The sequence below is a fragment of the Cydia strobilella genome, chromosome 23 (genome assembly GCF_947568885.1).
Source record: "Cydia strobilella chromosome 23, ilCydStro3.1, whole genome shotgun sequence".
Lineage (NCBI taxonomy): Eukaryota > Metazoa > Arthropoda > Insecta > Lepidoptera > Tortricidae > Cydia > Cydia strobilella.
In genome coordinates this window covers 1,984,496-2,003,638 of record NC_086063.1, presented here as the reverse complement: position 1 = coordinate 2,003,638, position 19,143 = coordinate 1,984,496, and the positions used below count along the sequence as shown (strand labels likewise).

At 38.1% G+C, this 19,143-nt stretch overlaps 2 protein-coding genes across 2 annotated transcripts in view; both read left to right on the top strand.

The window, feature by feature from the left end:
• LOC134751787 (spherulin-2A-like) overlaps positions 1-19,143 on the top strand; it is a 500,532-nt gene that overhangs the window by 312,786 nt on the left and 168,603 nt on the right. The gene's annotated exons all lie outside the window — the stretch shown is intronic.
• LOC134751919 (transcription factor MafK) lies at positions 79-4,753 on the top strand. The gene is made up of 4 exons (XM_063687468.1): positions 79-229; positions 1,422-1,540; positions 2,514-2,616; positions 3,267-4,753. Exons 1-4 carry the CDS (start codon positions 182-184, stop codon positions 3,411-3,413), a joined length of 417 nt encoding a protein of 138 aa, XP_063543538.1. The 5' UTR covers positions 79-181; the 3' UTR covers positions 3,414-4,753.

Here is a 19,143-nt window from a genome sequence, read left to right as displayed (position 1 = left end):
CTTTACCGATTCAATGGCATATCCGTCCCAACACTAAGAAAAAGTTCATCTGTCAGTAGAAATTGTCGTTGACTGACATTATTGTGATTATTGTGTAGTTGAACTTTGTTGCACGAATTTCGTGAATTTATTTTGTCCAAACGACAAAAAACTGTAACCAAACGGTGTGTCCAAACTTATTATGCCTAATGATTTATTAAAACAGCTGGGCGGAAGGAAAGCAATCATGGTTTGTGTCTATTCAGTCCTAACTTTAGGTTACGATTCTAGAAGTTCCGAGCATGACTTGCAAAAACCTTACAATGACGCTTATAAGAGGCTGCGTAGCGTTTCCGAGCCCAGAAAAAGTCGATAAAGGCATGCTGGTTGTAGTAATTTATTGGCTCGTTGTTTACACTTTGGTTACCTACGTTTTGTTTGTAAACAAAGTTTATTACAATTATTACCTACTGTACTATCTACAATTTATTCTATGCTCTAGAAACGACGCCAGAAGCAAAAGCTTGCCTAATATAAAGCCTTGGCCTAAATTATATTTTATTACAAAATGATAGCCTAGACAATTTTAGCCAAAACTGCTTAATATTAAATAGGGGGATCAAGACACTTCCTATGGAAATAAATGATTCTGGCTATGTTTATTGTATAATAAATCGATGGTATTGACAAATACGAAAACAATTTTAGCAGTCTATACATGTTTGGTAGCTTTATCAAAGTATTAGTACAATTATTCTTCCCTGCATGTTTGCATTGTGTCTATTGGTTCTCTTGGCCAGGGGCCAATTGCATAATAACTTGTAACTAATAATATTAGCAGGGGCCCGTTTCTTAAAAGCTTGTAACTTGTAATACAAGCGATGTCACTTTTTGACAGCTTTGGTTAGAAAGGGATTTCCACTTCTATTACAAAACGCAAGCTTTTGAGAAACGGGCCCCAGAAGTCTGTTTCCAATTCCTTTGATTGGAAAGACTTACGCTAATATTATTAGTTACAAGTTATTATGCAATCGGCCCCTGATTGACATAAATTTACCTACATTTTAAACCCACATCCTAAAACGAGAAGATTTATACAAAAAATGTGGAGGCAATGAAACAAATAAAATAATACACACACACACATACATAGTTAAAACATCACAACTTGTTTTCTATTACTGATTATTTCTTTTATCAACTCTTTTCTTATAATTTTGTAATAACTCACCATTGAGGCACACTATGACATGTTTAAGCAATCAGTGTTTACCACTTTATTGACCTCTCCCTTGAGTAGGGAACTATGATAGCACCCATGAGGCTGACATGTTCACCTAGAGTGTCCAAAGCCTCCATAAAAACCAGATTAAAAAAAAAAAAAAAGTACTTACATATGGTCATATGTAAAACAAAAATAATATGTCTACATAAAATTACAGGCACCATTGTCCCCGACCCCGTGCGCGGAGATCAGTGATGATGAGCTGGTCTCCATCTCCGTCCGGGACCTGAACAGGCAGCTCAAGATGCGAGGGCTGACCAGGGATCAGATAGTCAGGTACTTTAATTTAACCCCTAAGTCCCACGGGCCTAAAAACCGGCCAGAATTGACTATTTACACGAACATTTTCGTAGCGCTATGCTCGTAGCTGATCCCAGCGTTTTCCCTTTTTGTAGAGGAAAGCAACTAGATCAGAGAACCCGCTGAGCGGGTTTTTGGCACTTAATGTGTTAAACACAATTGAATATTAGAATATTGATTTAGTTGGACTAAAGATTACTAAACTGTGTTTCATAATACATTATGATACATTCCACAATTCCATAATAAATTATATAACCTGGAGCTGTAGGTTGTGCAGTTTTTTTATAAGTAAAATTTGTTAAGTCAAATGAAATTTTGTTTTGTCAAAATTAAGATTCAAAATACAATGGAAAGGGAGACATTTTTATAGGCCTTTGGGCAGCTAAAGGATATACTAAAATAACAGTTTGATTGCCCAAGCAACTACTCAATTTGTCTGTACCCATTTACATATATCTAAGGACGGGCCTTAGGGGCAATAAGAATGGGGCCAGTACAGTGATTCGAGCCAAGAAAATTCGAGCCAATCGATACATACGCGGTGGAAAAAAATTATGGGCCCTGGAGGGGAAATGCCTTAAAACCTTAAGTTAGCTCATTATACTTAAACATTATTATTTTATTTTTAAAAAGAAACAAAACTGCATTCACATTTAATTGTTTGAGGTTGAGTAGTAGTAGTAGGAAATCACTTTATTGTACAAAAAAAAAATGTTAACATGAAATTCATATAAATGAAATGGTTGAGTGAGTCTGAGCGCATGCTACGGCGCGTGCCATTGTCAGAGACAATGGTACACAATGGGCGACCGCACGCACAAAAGGAACAAAGGCTTCTGTTTAACAGATTACCGTCTTAGACGAAAAAGTAATTAGAAAAGATGCAGACTATAACTTCGTGGAATGCTCCTACCTATAGACTTATATATTATGTGACACATTTCAGAATGAAACAACGACGGCGGACGCTAAAGAACAGAGGCTACGCGGCGTCGTGTCGTATCAAACGAATCGAGCAGAAAGATGAACTAGAAACTGAGAAAAGTCAGGTATAAACATTACTAATTTACTTACTTTAAACATAACATCACTTTTTGACATCTATCAATAAAGATACTTAGACTACGTCCCATATTGGCAACATCGCCATCAAAAACGCGTTTTGCACTATGTACCTAACAATAAAAACTTGTTTTTAGGGCTCCGTACCCAAAGGGTAAAAACGGGACCCTATTACTAAGACCTATGCGCTGGACTGACCAAATAAAGTCCGCAGTGGGAAACCGCGTATCTGAGTGTGCTAGACAGTCTGCCAACAGGGAGAGATGGCGGGAGATCGTGCGAAGAGCTGTGTCCGCCTCTACTACCGATGCGGACGCTTCAACGTGACCACGACCGCTCTGTCAAGAGTGATACGACAGAGAAGAAGATTACTAAGACTCCGCTGTCCGTCTGTCCGTCCGTCTGTCTGTCTGTCACCAGGCTGTATCTCATGAACCGTGATAGCTAGACAGTTGAAATTTTTACAGATGATGTATTTCTGTTGCCGCTATAACAATATTAAAAACAGAATAAAATAAATATTTAAGTGGGGCTCCCATACAATAAACGTGATTCCGACTCGCACTTGGCCGGTTTTTAACTTCATCATGTATATTATTTTTATGTGCTCTTATCTAAATCCTTTTTTGGTACCCAGGAATGGCATGACATGGAACTAATGCAGGAAGACAACAACCGCATCCGGGATGAAATAGAGGCTCTCCGGAGCAAATATGATGCTCTCAAACGGTTTGCTGTTATGAAAAACATACCTTTACCGCCTGAGCTAGATATACTGCCTTAAGTGAAATATAGAATATATTAGTGTAATAGACTAATAGTGTAATGGCGTTAGAGTACAGAATAAATGTGACGTTTTCAATCAAAAGGTACCACATTGTCGCTTACCATAGGGACGAAATTTACTTGTATATTTATACGAATAACCTGTCAGAGCGTCCTTATGGCAAGCGACAATGTGGTACCTTTTGCTTGAAAACGACACAAATAATAGTACTAGGTACAGAAGGTTCACTCTCTAACAAACCGCGTCTATTACGACAGATATGAACGCTAGGTGGCGCAAGCGCGAGCAGACGTCCGTTCCGTAGCGGCAACCACTATGGCTAGACACCAACATTGGTGTGGGCCGCGTGTACTTGTAGCGACACGACGAAATCGCGGAATGAGCCACGCCTGGTAATTGTAATGGCGTTAGAGTTAGACCAAGCTAAGTTGGCAGCGATTTTGATACTGTGCAAGTGTTATTTAAACGTCATAATTTTGACGACCGGTCTGGCCTAGTGGGTAGTGACCCCGCCTGTGAAGCCGATGGTCCTGGGTTCGAATCCCGGTAAGGGCATTTATTTAAAGAAAGAAAGAAAATACATTTATTTTAACATCATAAACATTGGACAAAACTATGAAGAACACATAAAACACAAATTAGATGCTAAAACAGGATCCCCACTCAGCATAATGCCACGGCAAGCCATGACGCTGATTTTTATTGGGTACCTGACTTAAAAACTAAGCTACAACTAAACTAAAACTAAACGAGTGACAAACACAAACTTCAAACACAAATTACAGAATTACAGAAAAAAATAAATTGAAATTTAAATTGAAATTAGGCAATAGGTAGATATAATTTAACATTTTGTTCAACGTTGCGGATCGTTGGCTTGCATAAAACAGCAGAGAAGATGGGTTGCTCTTTCCGATTTGTGTGATGAACAGATATTTGTTCCTGAGTCATGGGTGTTTTCTATGTATTTAAGTATTTATATATTATATATATCGTTGTCTGAGTACCCATAAATAACACAAGCCTCCTTGGGCTTACCGTGGGACTTAGTCAATTTGTGTAAGAATGTCCTATAAATGTCCTATAAAAAATAATTTCATAGAAGTTTGCTTGGTCTAATTCTATTCATAAACGTGTCAAATCTAACAAACAGTTAATAGTCGTTTGTCCCTATCCGTCATTTTGACATTGTGTTTGTTAGAAAGAGACACAATTTAACAAAGGTTTGCTAAGGATTATGAATAAGGGGGTAATACTTGAGTGTATTTTATGTTTTAAAATGGGGCATATTGTATGAAAAGGGACCTTATTGTCGATGGCGCTTACGCCGCACAGCGTCGTGCGGCATTGTATTTATATCGGAGCATCGTTTATAATGGCGTAAGCGCCATCGACAATAAGGTCCCTTTTTATAGAAAATACCACAAATTAGTGATGGTCAGTGATTGAAATTGACAATATGATATCTTTCATCCATTACCATTCCTTATTATTACTTAGTTTCTGACCTTTAATTCGATTTTCTTTAGATTACAATAGATGTTACTGTTAGAAGTATTAGAACAAATTAAATTATTTTCAGAAAATATTTTAATCTGTTTTTATTTCAAGAAGAAACACTACTTACTATATAAATTATATACTGAAATAAATGTCATATACTAAGAAAAAGTGACCAACAAGTGACCGGAGGCCTTGGTCACTTTTTCTTATTATATGACATTTATTTAAGTTTATAAAGTAGATCTTAATAAACAAAACAATATTATTTTATTATGATTTGTGATTATCATGTATACCTACTTTTTACAATGGTTGTATGTTAGTTTGTAAGTTAGATTAAGTTTATTTTATTTATTTGAGATTAAATAATAAGATAGTATACCTACAATATTTTTGTTTTATTAAAAGTACCACAGTTCTCCCAAGTCAGTTTTCCATTTTATAAAAAAAAAAAACATAGTCAAACTAAGAAAAGTCAAGAGAGAGATTTTAAACTTCAAACTTCGATGAAATAAAATTATGACGTATAAATAACACCTGGCACTGCGTGGGCTGGCTTCCGGTTCGAGCGCCATCTTGATAGTTAGCATCGTGATTAATTACTTTGTTTTTTGCTCATTAATATTGTTTAAAGTGTAATATCGATAGCTTATTATACAGTAAACTAATGTGGTAGTGTGCAGTGAATGGAGAATTAATTTTGAAGCGCGTTTAACCACCATCTTGGAGTCAACGGCCGGTAGTCCACGTGCTTCTTGTAAAGTCTAGCTATCGATTTACAAGAGCTAACAAATCACCGTACACTGTCTTGTACAACCGTACAATTTTTGTCGTTTTTAAACCTCTTAATACTTTGATACTGGCGAAATAGTCCCACTGGGCTGAAGCCATAATTTTAAAAGAAGAAGACTGCGTGGGCTGTCAAAATCTCTGCAGACTTTTCTTGGTCTAACTCTAGGTACCTAAATAAAAGTAGGTATTTCAATTTAAGTGATTGACATATGTCCTTGTTCCATTTGTTTTTCTTAACACAAATAAAACCAAAGTTAATTGACACATGAAGCTAATCAAGAAGACAACCGCATCCGCATGTGCCGTTTTCAATCAAAAGGTACCACATTGTCGCTTGCCATAAGGACGCTCTAGGTTATTTGTATAGATACAATCCAATTTCGTCCTTATGGTAAGCGACAATGTGGTACCTTTTGCTTGAAAACGTTACAAATAGCGTCGGCGTCTAAGCGCTATGGAAAATGGCGTCGCTGCGCAGTTGCGCCAACGTTGCGTCAGCGTCACAGAATAAATAATAGCACTACCGTACAGAAGGACACTTCCTACAAACCCGAAGTTTGACAGCGATGTATAGTATTATCCCTTTCGGCCATAGACATAGTATAGTAGTTATAGACATGAAACCGAGCGACCAGAGGTAAGAGAAAGACATATTCAATACAATACAAAACAATCATTTATTATCTTCGGTTACCGCGATAGTTACTCATGAAATAAAACTATGAAAACGGATTATATCGCGTATATTGAATTTATAATACATCCCGACGTTTCGAACTCTTTACAGCGTTCGTGGTCAACGGGTGACTGAGGAAAAATTACAAAATGCAAAAATACCCACATACTAAAATAATGAACAATCATAGACTACAAACTTTAAGGCTGGTTGTACATGCAAAATCGGTTCATAAGGCTAGTTATACACTATAATTATTTTTCAAGTAAAGATATATATATATACGCGATAAAAAAAAAAAAAAACTATGCCGGCTCCAACCCTACACCACGGACCCGAGAAGATTTAATTCCCTCCTAAATTGTAGGAGGGTATCCCAATATGGGACCGGCAACAAACTGTGTTGTCGGGATGTATTATAAATTCAATATACGCGATATAATCCGTTTTCATAGTTTTATTTCAATCATTTATTAATTAAAAAAAAATTAAAAATTAAAAAGCTTTATTTCGGATTAATTACATCCATAGAATTACATATTATTTGAATTAAAATTAAAACAATTAAATTAATGTTAAACTTAAAACTAACTTAAACTAAACATATTTTAAAAAAATTACTTTTTAAAATCTGCACGTGGCGCGTGCGATTTCGCCCAGTGGCCAAATATCGCCACAAAAAATAAAAAATTGTGACGTGTAAATTTTTATAAATTAAAAATTTACACGTCATAGTAATGATATTACAATGCTATTCTAAATTTCATTATGCATAAAATAATTATATTATGCATTATTCATGTATTGACAGGTTAATGTATGGCAGCATAATCCTTTTTCTCTTTCACTCTTATAAATTTCGGTATTTCGCCATCGCCTCCTACCTATGCTGCCATAACCCGACCATGAAAAAAAACCCGGTCGGTGATAAGGACAAACCATGGCACTACTGTCTCTTTCCTCTTATAGAAAATGCAATAAGACTATCTTTCTCTATCAAAGAGTGTCAGGCCCATGGAGACTGTATAAAGGAGCCAAATCTCTATGTATGAAAAGTGTCCATCAAAAAACAGTAATTAGGCGGCGCCACCATACACCGAAATACTACCAAAAACAACCTACGTAATTTGGTCTGGTTATTTGTTGCCTTATATGGTTCATGTTATACTCATGTCCCAGAGCCTAACTAGCGCCACCGGAGAGATTAGGAACTATTATTTATAGCTTAACGCGGTCACTTTTACAACAATTCTGCCATAAGAGATTGCGATCCTTTCTATACCATCCATAGTCAGGCCCTTGCTTTCGGCTATTTAGGGTTGTCAAAATTCAGAGGTCATTATTAGGGTTCCATACCCAAAGGGTAAAAACGGGACCCTATTACTAAGACTCCGCTGTCCGTCTGTCCGTCCGTCTGTCTGTCTGTCACCAGGCTGTATCTCATGAACCGTGATAGCTAGACAGTTGAAAATTTCACAGATGATGTATTTCTGTTGCCGCTATAACAACAAATACTAAAAACAGAATAATATAAATATTTAAATTTGGCTCCCATACAACAAACGTGATTTTTTTGCTGCTTTTTTTCGTAATGGTACGGAACCCTTCGTGCGCGAGTCCGACTCGCACTTGGCCGGTTTTTTTATCTGTGGTCGTACATGCTAGCGGAACTTCATTCTGTGTAATTATTTTTAGTTTTATGTTATGTTGTGCTAATAAATACTTTTTCTTTCTTTCAAAGGGACGTCAAGTTGTGCCAACAGTGCCAATCCTAATAATTGCTCGGAGCAATGCTGAGCCGAACGAAGCCGAATTTGCCCCAAAGGAGTAGTGTCAGTGTCTCCTCACTGGTTGCGCCGAGCAGCAATAGAGAGAGACGCCGGCCGACGCTAGTGTGGGGTGGCTCTTAAACTAAAAGCTACCAATAAAAAGGGTCCCTATATAAATCAATTTAATTATAGTCCTTCCTTAAAGGTTCTCTATTGAGCACTTTAGGCACTTGAATTAAATATTTGTAATAGGTACCTTTAGTAATGGAATAAAGGGAACTTTTTGAGATTCAGCCATTTTTAGACGGATAGAAAGAGGGCTATCGTTTTTTTGCTCACCAGTTGGCGCCTCTGTTGATGGTGGTCCAAAAGACTATAGAAAAGCTGTCAGTCATTGAAGTGACAAGTGACATTTGACATTTCGAACTATGGAAAAGACCACCATCTACAATAGCGCCCCTAGCGGCGAATTCATACGCGTTAGCCCTCAATGCTAATGGATGAAATGTTCGCTGTTTAGCGAACTAGGCTCCAGACTCGCGTTCGCGGCTTCGCGGTGATTCGCGCATGAGTGTGGAGGGACCTTAATATGAAAACAAATGGCTCTACCTAATTTCTAATAGTTGATTATATCGGATGGAACCCTTTAGAATACCTCGACGTGTCTTGCTTGGTGCAGTTGCGTATGGTAAAAGGAACGTTGGAAGACCGATGCTGCGCTTTAAAGACTGTGTCAAGCGAGACATGTCAGCAATCGAAATCGACCACCAAGCTTGGGAAACCTTAACTGACGACCGTGATGGATGGCGCAAGCGTGTTGTGGAGGGGAGAAGGCTATGCGACCAAGCCTGGTTTAATGCGTTAGATAGCAGGTGTCGCAGAAAGCAAACCGGGACTGGAACCTCAGGTGGCATGAGCTTTCTCTGCTCAAATAAGTGGAAGGTCGTGCCGCTCACGCATCGGCCTCCACAGTCACCAAACCCGTTGTCTAAACAGCAATGCATAAATCGTCTGCAATAGACGCAAAGGCCTGTGATGATTATATCAACATTTCAATGTAAAGACGTGACTAAACTGTGATTATTATTTAGGAATTTAGAGAATTTACACGCACACACTATACATATTATTTTATATCAGAATTCCGAACATTAATTTTGATATCCGTCAAGAAGTGCTGGTTAAAATTGGGTCTAAATTAACAAAGCTCAAAACACAGTAGGTACTTACATAATTTAGCGAAATAAACAAATGACACTTATAAACAAAAAATAACGAAAGCAGAAGGAAGACGTAATAAATAAATAGGGGGAAAGAAATAAGTAATTTGTCTTTGCTTGCTCCAGTGCTTCATGCTTGTAAAACACGATAACTGTGGAGTTAGGGTAGAAAAATATAGTGCGGCGTTGTTGTCCCGCATAGACGTGCCATTCCTGAGCATAAATTAAGTAACTCTCAAAGAAACCGGTATTATAATTAACTCCATTTTGGATAAATATTATTTTTAACAGACTTCAAAGCAGGAGGTTATCAATTCGACCATTTTTTTTTGTACCTCAGAACCGTCATTTCTGAACCTTTGGTTTTTTTTTAAATCGCAAGTTGGTGCTGTTTTTGTCGAACCCCAGTTCTGATGGGATCCGTGAGGAATCTAAGGAACTCCTCAAATCTTATAGGCATACATATATATAGCGATTTTAGTAAGTATTTTCATCAACAAACCAAGCATTTTCATCCAAAACAGTGCCATTTGTTGAAATGGAACTGCTGATGATGACATGTTTCACTTTTAGCACTTTGTCCTCTTCGTTATGTTTGTTAGCCAGTAAGTTCTGAATGAACATTTGTAAATATCTAGTTTTGATGATGGGTTCCATGAGGTCCAACTCCTCAAATCTTGATCGCTTCAGATCCAGACCTTGAACATGGATACGCACCCGAAGCCGAAGCGGCGCAAAAATGTTTAGTGAAATGACAGTGTGGCCAGACAGGACCGAGTCATACAGAATGATGTATCACTCATAAGAAAAACTTTAAACTAAAAATTGAAAAATAAAATTAATGTTTAAAATAAATACTTCGAAAATTATAAAATAAAATATTATCCCGTTTTATATGCGCTAGTAACTGAAACGTTTGAAGTCGATGCTAAGCCAAATTTTAAAAGCGTCAACACCCCGTCAAATCGAATGCCAACCCAACCCTGGTGTAGTTTGATAAGAAAGAAAGAACCAGTAGTATATATTACTATTTGGCTTGGCACCGACTTCAAACGTTTCAGTTGCTAGCGCAAAGAAAAAGTGACGCGTGAGCTGATGAAGACGCGGGTTCGATTGCCGCCTCGGCTACCGGTGGACTTGATCACTTTTTCTTTAGAGTATTTTATCTATTTCAGTTTATAAAAACCTATTTCCCAAGTCCACAGTCACAGTGCCCTCTATACAAGTAACAAATGACTCAAGGCAGCCATTGTGAAAATATTAATTAATTTTGCTAAAATTGGGCACACGTTTGTTTTGAATTAACTCCTGAACTCACTGAATCATTACTGGGTTACTGTGTTACGCAGCGTATCTTACGCTGCGTCTTGCGTAGGAGAACGAGAAGCGGCGCGGCGCGGCGCGGCGCGGCGGGCCCACGGCGTTCGCGTTCGCAACGAGATCGCCCACGTAGGACACTTCTATAGGTATCAAAGGATTGATTCACCCCGCTCCGCGCCGCGCCGCTTCGCGTTCGCCTACGTCAGGGTTTCTTAAACTTTTTGCAGTCACGGACCATGTTCACAATTTAAACAATTCCACGGACCCTGGTCAAAAAATACTTTAGGAAACCAAAAAAAATATTAAATGTCTTATTTATACTGTAAATTCACTTTTATTATAAGTTTCATTACACTTAAGTCTCGTCAAGTTTACTACAGAGATTTCCTAATAAGTATGTTTACTTACAGTAAGTAACTGACCTACTGCGGACTCCTTATAAACATGCTACGGACCCCTAAGGGGTCCGTGAACCCCACTTTAAGAAACCTCGGCCTACGTAGTACCAGGCGTGTCTCACTTCGCGATTTCGTCGCGTCGCTACAAGTACCTGCGGCCGCAATTTTGAGGTTTTGTCATAGTAATTGCCGCACACCGCTATGGAACGGACGCCTGCACGCGCTTGCGCCGCCTTGCGCGTAGTACTTTGCATTTTGTTAGGGAGTGAATCTTCTGTACTTAGTACTATTATGTATTCTGTGTTAGTACGCTGCGTTAGATGAGTGGTACGGAGTTTTTACACACTTTTGGAACGGAGTTTCTACAGACTAATGAGTGCACCGACTTTTCTACAAGACGATCTTTCTTACTGACTTTACTAATGGAGTACTTGGTTTGTTTACTTGCTTAAAGGGGCTCACTGATTGCCAGTCCGCCGGACGATATCGGTCTGTCAGTTCGGCCACTCAGCGCATGTCAGAAAATGTGTCATTCTCAACCAAAAGGGTACTTATTGTCGGTTGTCAATAAGGCGCTATTTCCATAAAGCTTCAATTTGAAATCAACCTTATCGACGTTATTATTTACAACGACGGGACTTAATCGCGTAAAATAAGTATTAAACCCACCTCCGACGTTAATAAACAAGACCAAGTGCGGGTAGTTCGAAAAACTCGCGCGCCTAGAAGATGTTGATGTCAACTTTAGCCAGTCTTCTCCGAGACCACGGGGACAACGCCGTCCTCGAAACGTCGGAGGTGGGTTTAATACTTATTTTACGCGATTAAGTCCCGTCGTTGTAAATAATAATGAGTAAAAATCGTGAAAGTTTAAATCAGTGTCTTATCGACGTTATTTGTACAACAGGAGAGCAAAGGTTGATATTACTTCGAGTGCTCATTTTGAGTCCCGTGCAAGCAAATGATTCTATAATAGATTCACGAGCGTAGCGAGATTATACAATTACAGACCTAGATATACCTCATATCATTGTATGTGCAAAGTTTCATTACAATTCAACACGTAGTTTTAAAATGAGAACGAAACTCCGTTTGTATGGGAAGGTAATGGACCCGGGTATGTCCATAAACTACGTCCGGACCCGGGTATGTCCTTAAACTATGTCCAAAAGAGAGGTATGGGTACTGCGAATGACATCTCGCTTTCTGTGGTAGGGCACAGGACAGCGGATGTCATTCCAGATCTAGAGCAGAGCCCAACTGGGGAAGTACCTCCACCTTACAGAAAACCGCAGCCAAATAACACTAGACCCTACTCATAGTGTTGTGTTCCTGCCGGTGAGTAAGGTTGCCAGAGCTCGAGGGAGAGGAGTGTTAGGGTCGGCAACGCGCATGTAACTCCTCTGGAGTTGCAGGCGTACATAGGCTACGGAGACTTCTTAACATCAGGCGGGCCGTATGCTTGTTTGCCACCGACGTAGTATAAAAAAAAAGGTAAAATTCGGAAGAGCTTGCCGGGGACTCTTAATAAATGTGTAAACAAGCCCCAATGTGAAGGCAAGCCACATTTACCCCTCAGCCACACTTATCCTTATTGACCAACGTAATTTGGAAATAATTATCTTGTTTCAAACTTACAAATGAAAAAAAGTGCTCAACATTTTTAATAATAAGTATATATTCGAATATCCGATCCCTGATAACAATAATTATTTATCATTCTCATACAATACCTATCAATCGAAGTTCATTAATCTATTATGTATATATATACATGCAGTGTGTCATATAGGCATTGGACAAACCCTGAAATCCCACATATGGTTACTTCTCAGAAATTCTCTAACGTACTTAATTTTTTAGGGTTCCGTACCTCAAAAGGAAAAAACGGAACCCTTATAGGATCACTCGTACGTCTGTCTGTCTGTATCCGTCTGTCACAGCCTATTTTCTCCGTAACTACTGGACCAATTAAGTTGAAATTTGGTATACATATGTAAGTTTGTGACCAAAAGACGGACATGTAACGTAAACAAATGAATTTTAAACAAGGGGGCCACTTTTGGGGGGTAAATGAGAAAATTGAAAATAAAGTTTTTCAAACTATATCGTGTTATATATCAAATGAAAGAGCTCATTCTGAGAATCTCAAATATATGTTTTTTATAATTTTAGGATAAACAATTTAGAAGTTACTCAAGAAAATAGGCAAAAAATGACCACACAAAATAGATCATTACCTATAGATTACAGGAAAACCTATTAGAAATTGCAGTCAAGCGTGAGTCGGACTTAATTACTTAGTGTTTGATCCGACCCCTACGGGTTTTTTAAAGACATTTCACTCACGTTTCACATAAAAAATAAATTGTTTAAATTTTTTAATGTACGGAACCCTTGGAACGCGAGTCCGGCTCGCACTTGGCCGGTTTTTTAAATTAGAACAAGATGAAAAAAAAAATTTTTTTTTTTAAAGTTATTTTCAATAATCGACAACAAAAAGAAAAATACTGTATTAACCTTTTGGACGCCAACGACGGATATATCGGCACCGCAGGTCTAACGCCAAAGACGGATTAATCCGTCACAGACCACAGAGCAACATAGACCTACGTGCATGTGCATAAAGTTCAATTTCAGTTTTGACACTTCGGTGACGTCCTAGTGACAGCTGACAGTGTTTGACACGGCGTCGAGAAGGTTAATCATTAGCAGTGTTTTTGTTAATTTGTTAGAAAAGGTTCGGCAATGATGACATTGTCAAAAGTTAAAATCTTATTATAATAAGTTAAAAAAAACTATCACAAAGTTCGAAGAAGGTTCGAAGGAAGGAACACATACAAGCAGCTCCAGAGTAAAAAATCGTAATTTGTTAAAGCCTGACCAGGAATATATGATCACGCGCCATGTTGCGGAATTTCACAGGAACTAATTTTTTCATACTATAATACTGAACTGTCACCCTATACATGAGAATAACAGCGCCCTCTTGACAATGATCATATATTACTGGTCAGGCTTTGTTTTGTTTTGTTTTTAACCGACTTCAAGATTTCAAAAGGAGGAGGTTATCAATTCGGTTGTATGTTTTTTTTGTTTTGTTTTTTTTTTTTTGAAAATGTTGCGGGCTTACAGGTGACCCCAAAACGCTCACAAGATAATAATATTATTGAGATAAAATAACTATACAAATAATGTCAACCTACCTAATAAATAAATAAAATAACACAATTATATAAAATTCAATTCAATTACGCCAAATTACAAGTGAAATGTGAAATTACAATTAAATCAAATTTCGGGAACAAATGTTAAATTACGTCAAATTATAGGCTAATTATCTTGATTTGTTAGTTAGCGAAAGAGGTATGCCAGGATCGCAGCAAGTGGAAATCCGTGGTCTCTGCCTACCCCTCCGGGAAATAGGCGTGATTATATGTATGTATGTTAATTTCTTCGTAACCGCTACACCGGTTGTTATGATACTTTGTATACTGGTTCTAAATACCCTAATGCATATGTACATTTCGGGTTTGTCCAATGGCTAGGGACACCATATATCTATAATATTAATATTTAATTATTTTTCAACTCTTGAATGTCGCCAACTACGCTGGTGCATAACGCCAGGCCTTTCTCGGAATAAAAAGACAGCTGGAAGTCGTATCTGAAACACAATATGTAGTATGTACGATAAACAACTGAAATAAAAACACACGAACTATCTAACTCTTTGTTTGAAGCACATAATTTTAGGTTTGTTTAAGTTTATGCGCAAATTATTCTTACTCAGACAGTCAATTACGTTCTCTAAAGTTTTATTTATGGTAACTTCTAAAGCTAGCGGGTCATTTCCAGTAAATATAATCGTGCTATCGTCAGCGAAAAGTATCATTATCTGTGGTAAACCATTTATATATGTATATTCGAAAAAGTAATGGGCCTAGTACACTACCTTGAGGCACTCCGTATTTAATTTCTTTATGCTTCGACGAAACACATATTTCCGTTTTCGATTTAGTACAGATTTTGTTGATTCTGATTATTTGATTTCGTCCAGTTAAATAAGTTTATGAGATCGTGAACGTTCCCGCGCATGCCATAGTCGTATAATTTATTTAATAGAATATTATGATCTACAAAATCAAATGCTTTGGACATGTCCATGTATAAAGCACAGACAGTTCTCTTTTCATCCATTTCACTCATAATTTTATGTAAAAGATCGAAAATTGCCATATTAATGGATTTGACTTTTCGAAAGCCTCTTTGCTTTTCTGCAAACAAGTTATGAGCTTCAAAATATTGATACAATCTATTATAAATTACCTTTTCTATGATTTTAGAAAATATAGAAAGGAGTGCTATAGGTCTATAATTATCCATATTATCCCTTTCTCCTTTTTTATGAAGAGGATGTACTATGGTCACTGTTAGCGTGTTTGGGATTTGACCTCTCTACAAACCTTTACCTTATTTGATACAAAGATTTATGAGTGCAGTGTGCTACATTTTAAACTGTATGGAGTGTGAAATTAATAGCATTTTATTGTATAAGTACACATACTTACCTTCCAGTTTCACCAACGGCCTTTGCAAGAACCCAGGAAAAGTCCGTAAGATTAATGTTCTCAGTTGCATAATTACCCTGAAAATAATAAAAATGCTGTAATGTTGGTGGTACGTCCGAAATTATGCAGAAGTTTTAATTAATAACATATATAATTAAGAACATTGTGTGTGCTTAATTCGGTACAGGAATTACGAACTCGTCTTAAGCCCTCGCCTTAGGATTCTGGCTTCAATTCACACTAGTTCGTAAATTCTTGCTTACCACCCTTAATACACACTATTGAAGTACATTCTGAACGACCTCTTTTTTTTTATACCACGTCGGTGGCAATCAAGCATACGGCCCGCCTGATGGTAAGCAGTTACCGTAGCCTATGGACGCCTGCAACACCGGAGATATTACACGCGCGTTGCCGACCCTAACACTCCTCTCCCTCGTTGAGCTCTGGCAACCTTATTTATCGGCAGGAACAACACTATGAGTAGGGTCTAGTGTTATTTGGCTGCGGTTTTCTGTAAGGTTTCCCCAGTTGGGCTCTGCTCTAGATCTGGAATGACATCCGCTGTCCTGAGCCCTACCACACTATGGATGGTATAGAAAGGATGCACATCTCTTATGGCAGAATTGTTGCAAAAGTGACCGCTTTCAACTTTAAATAATAGTTCCTAATCTCTCCGGTGGCGCTAGTTAGGCTCTGGGACATAAGCCATATAAGGCAACAAATAACCCGACCAAATTACGTAGGTTGTTTTTGGTAGTATTTCGGTGTATGGTGGCGCCGCCTAATTACTGTTTTTTGATGGACACTTTTCATACATAGAGATTTGGCTCCTTTATATAGTCTCCATGTACCACTCAAAGCGAGATGTCATTCACAGTGCCCATACCTCTCTTTTGGACGTAGTTTAAGGACCGCCTCTTTAGTAATTTAGAACGACCTCTTTGCTATGGGATCAACCGCGAAAAGTATTGTTATAAAAACCATGGAGACTATATGTATAGGTATAAAGGAGCCAAATCTCTATATATGAAAAGTGTCCTTCAAAAAACAGTAATTAGGCGGCGCCACTATACACCGAAATACTACCAAAAACAACCTACGTAATTTGGTCGGGTTATTTGTTGCCTTATATGGTTCATGTTATACTCATGTCCCAGAGCCTAACTAGCGCCACCGGAGAGATTAGGAACTATTATTTAAAGCTGAAAGCGGTCACTTTTGCAACAATTCTGCCATAAGAGATAGGCATCCTTTCTATACCATCCATAATAAAAACACTGTGTGTGTACCTACATGTAAATTGTATCCTCCGGTTTCCGCATCTGGTCCCTAAACTGACCTGGGGCCTATTACACAATGCATGGATTTTTGTAGTCCGAAATAAATGCTTTTTTTAATAATAAAATACAAGCTAATAGGTACTAATTATTAGTGATTTTACATCTAGGAGGATATAATAATCAAACGGCAAACGGCGGCGGCGGGGGTTAACAGGCGTTCCCCTCTGTCGAAAATAGTCGGCCAATGTTATGGTCATACACAATGTATGGACTGACGTTTATCTGACATGTCTATTTTTACGTTACGTATACGTTTGACGTTCCCCTCCCCCGCAAAAATCGGCAGACTTTTTTGTACAGAAAATTACAGACGTGGCGTCTCCGTTTGGTTTTATCAAAGATAGATATAACTCCGTAATAGATGGATACAGTCTAAGGAAAAAACGTGCCTCGAAAATCAAGAAAATTTGATTCTCGTTCAGAGGGCGCTACTAGTTTTGGCCTACAGTCGTATAGATGGCGTTGACGGTTTCGTTTGTTATTTAACAATTTTAACGCATATCAGTGAAAGAACATGGGTCAAAATCATAAAAATAATTAATGCAAATAAAAACAATCATTTATCTATATTTCAATACATTCTATCGTATTTTTATAAATCTTCATTTTTAGTTTTAAAGTGTGTCGACAGATGGCAGTGAATTTACTGGGGTTACAAAATTTACTATGACAGTACCGCTCTAGTATAAGTTACTCTATGGTTTTATCCTCCTAATTTTACATACAAAATCACTAATAGTATTAGCTTGTATTTTAATTACATATACCTTATCTTATTGTAAGTACAAAGTTTCAGAGCAATCTAGCTAGTCGTTTTAAAATGAGAGCGTAACTACGTTTGTATGGAGAACCGAGCTTGCCGGGGACTAGGAAACTAAGGTGTACAGACTTACTGGCATAACTTTGCAATCGTCCGTCAGCTTCACATTGATCACTCTAATCAGCTGATATGTGACTGGGTTTTGACAATCCACCTTCTCTATCTTGAATATCTCATTCTTGCGTGACCCCTTCAGGCGGAAAACTTTTAAACTGATCTGAAAAACAAGGTAGTTTTAGAAAAAAACCGGCCAAGTGTTAGTCGGACTCTCCCACCGAGGGTTTTGTACAAATTCGCATCTTAAGATACCTTGAGGTGCTCAGTATATTTGTCGGTTGTCAATAAGGCGCTATTTCCATGTACCTTCAATTTGAAATCAACCTTATCAACAACCGACAATGTGGTACCTTTTGGTTAAACGTCACAAATGTTGAAGTCACAGGCATAAGCTAATATTGAATACTTGAATAGTGAAATAATGATCATTCTCACTACAATAGGTCCCATAACGCGCAACACAGTGAAGTTACATTGGATGGCTTGTGTATGTTTGTTTAAGGTCACGATTCTGGTTTCGTAGGTCACCGCCGTCGGGTCCAGCTTCTCCTTGGACTTCGACTCACAGCCGGTTGAAGATATGATCTTAATTTTGAATTTTTTCTGCAAATAGTTAATGTACCTATATAATAATTCACTGATTTAAACTTTCACTATTTGTATTCATTATTATTCACAACGACGGGACTTAATCGCGTAAAATAAGTTTTAAATTTACCTCCCACGTCCCCTTGTCCCTTTGGTCTCGGAGAAGACTGGCCAAAGTTGACATCCACATCTTCTAGGCGCGCGAGTTTTTCGAACTACCCGCACTTGGTCTTGTTTATTAACTTGAACGTTTTGCGCACTAGAGATGTCCAAGGCAAGACCAAGTGCGGATAGTTCGAAAAACTTGCGCGCCTAGAAGATGTTGATGTCAATTTTAGCCAGTCTTCTCCGAGACCACGGGGACAACGCCGTCCTCGAAACGTCGAAGGTAAGTTTAAAACTTATTTTACGCGATTAAGTCCCGTCGTTGTGAATAATAATATAATAATTCAGCCTATATACGTCCCACTGCTGGGCACAGGCCTCCTCTCATGGCTATAGTCCCCACGCTAGCCCAATGCGGATAGGGACATCACATTTTGAATTTCTTCGCAGATGTATGGTTTCCTCACGATGCTTTCCTTCACCGAAAAGCTATTGGTAAATATCTAATGATATTTCGTACTTAAGTTCCAAAAAAGTCATTGGTACGAGCCAGGATTTGAACGCT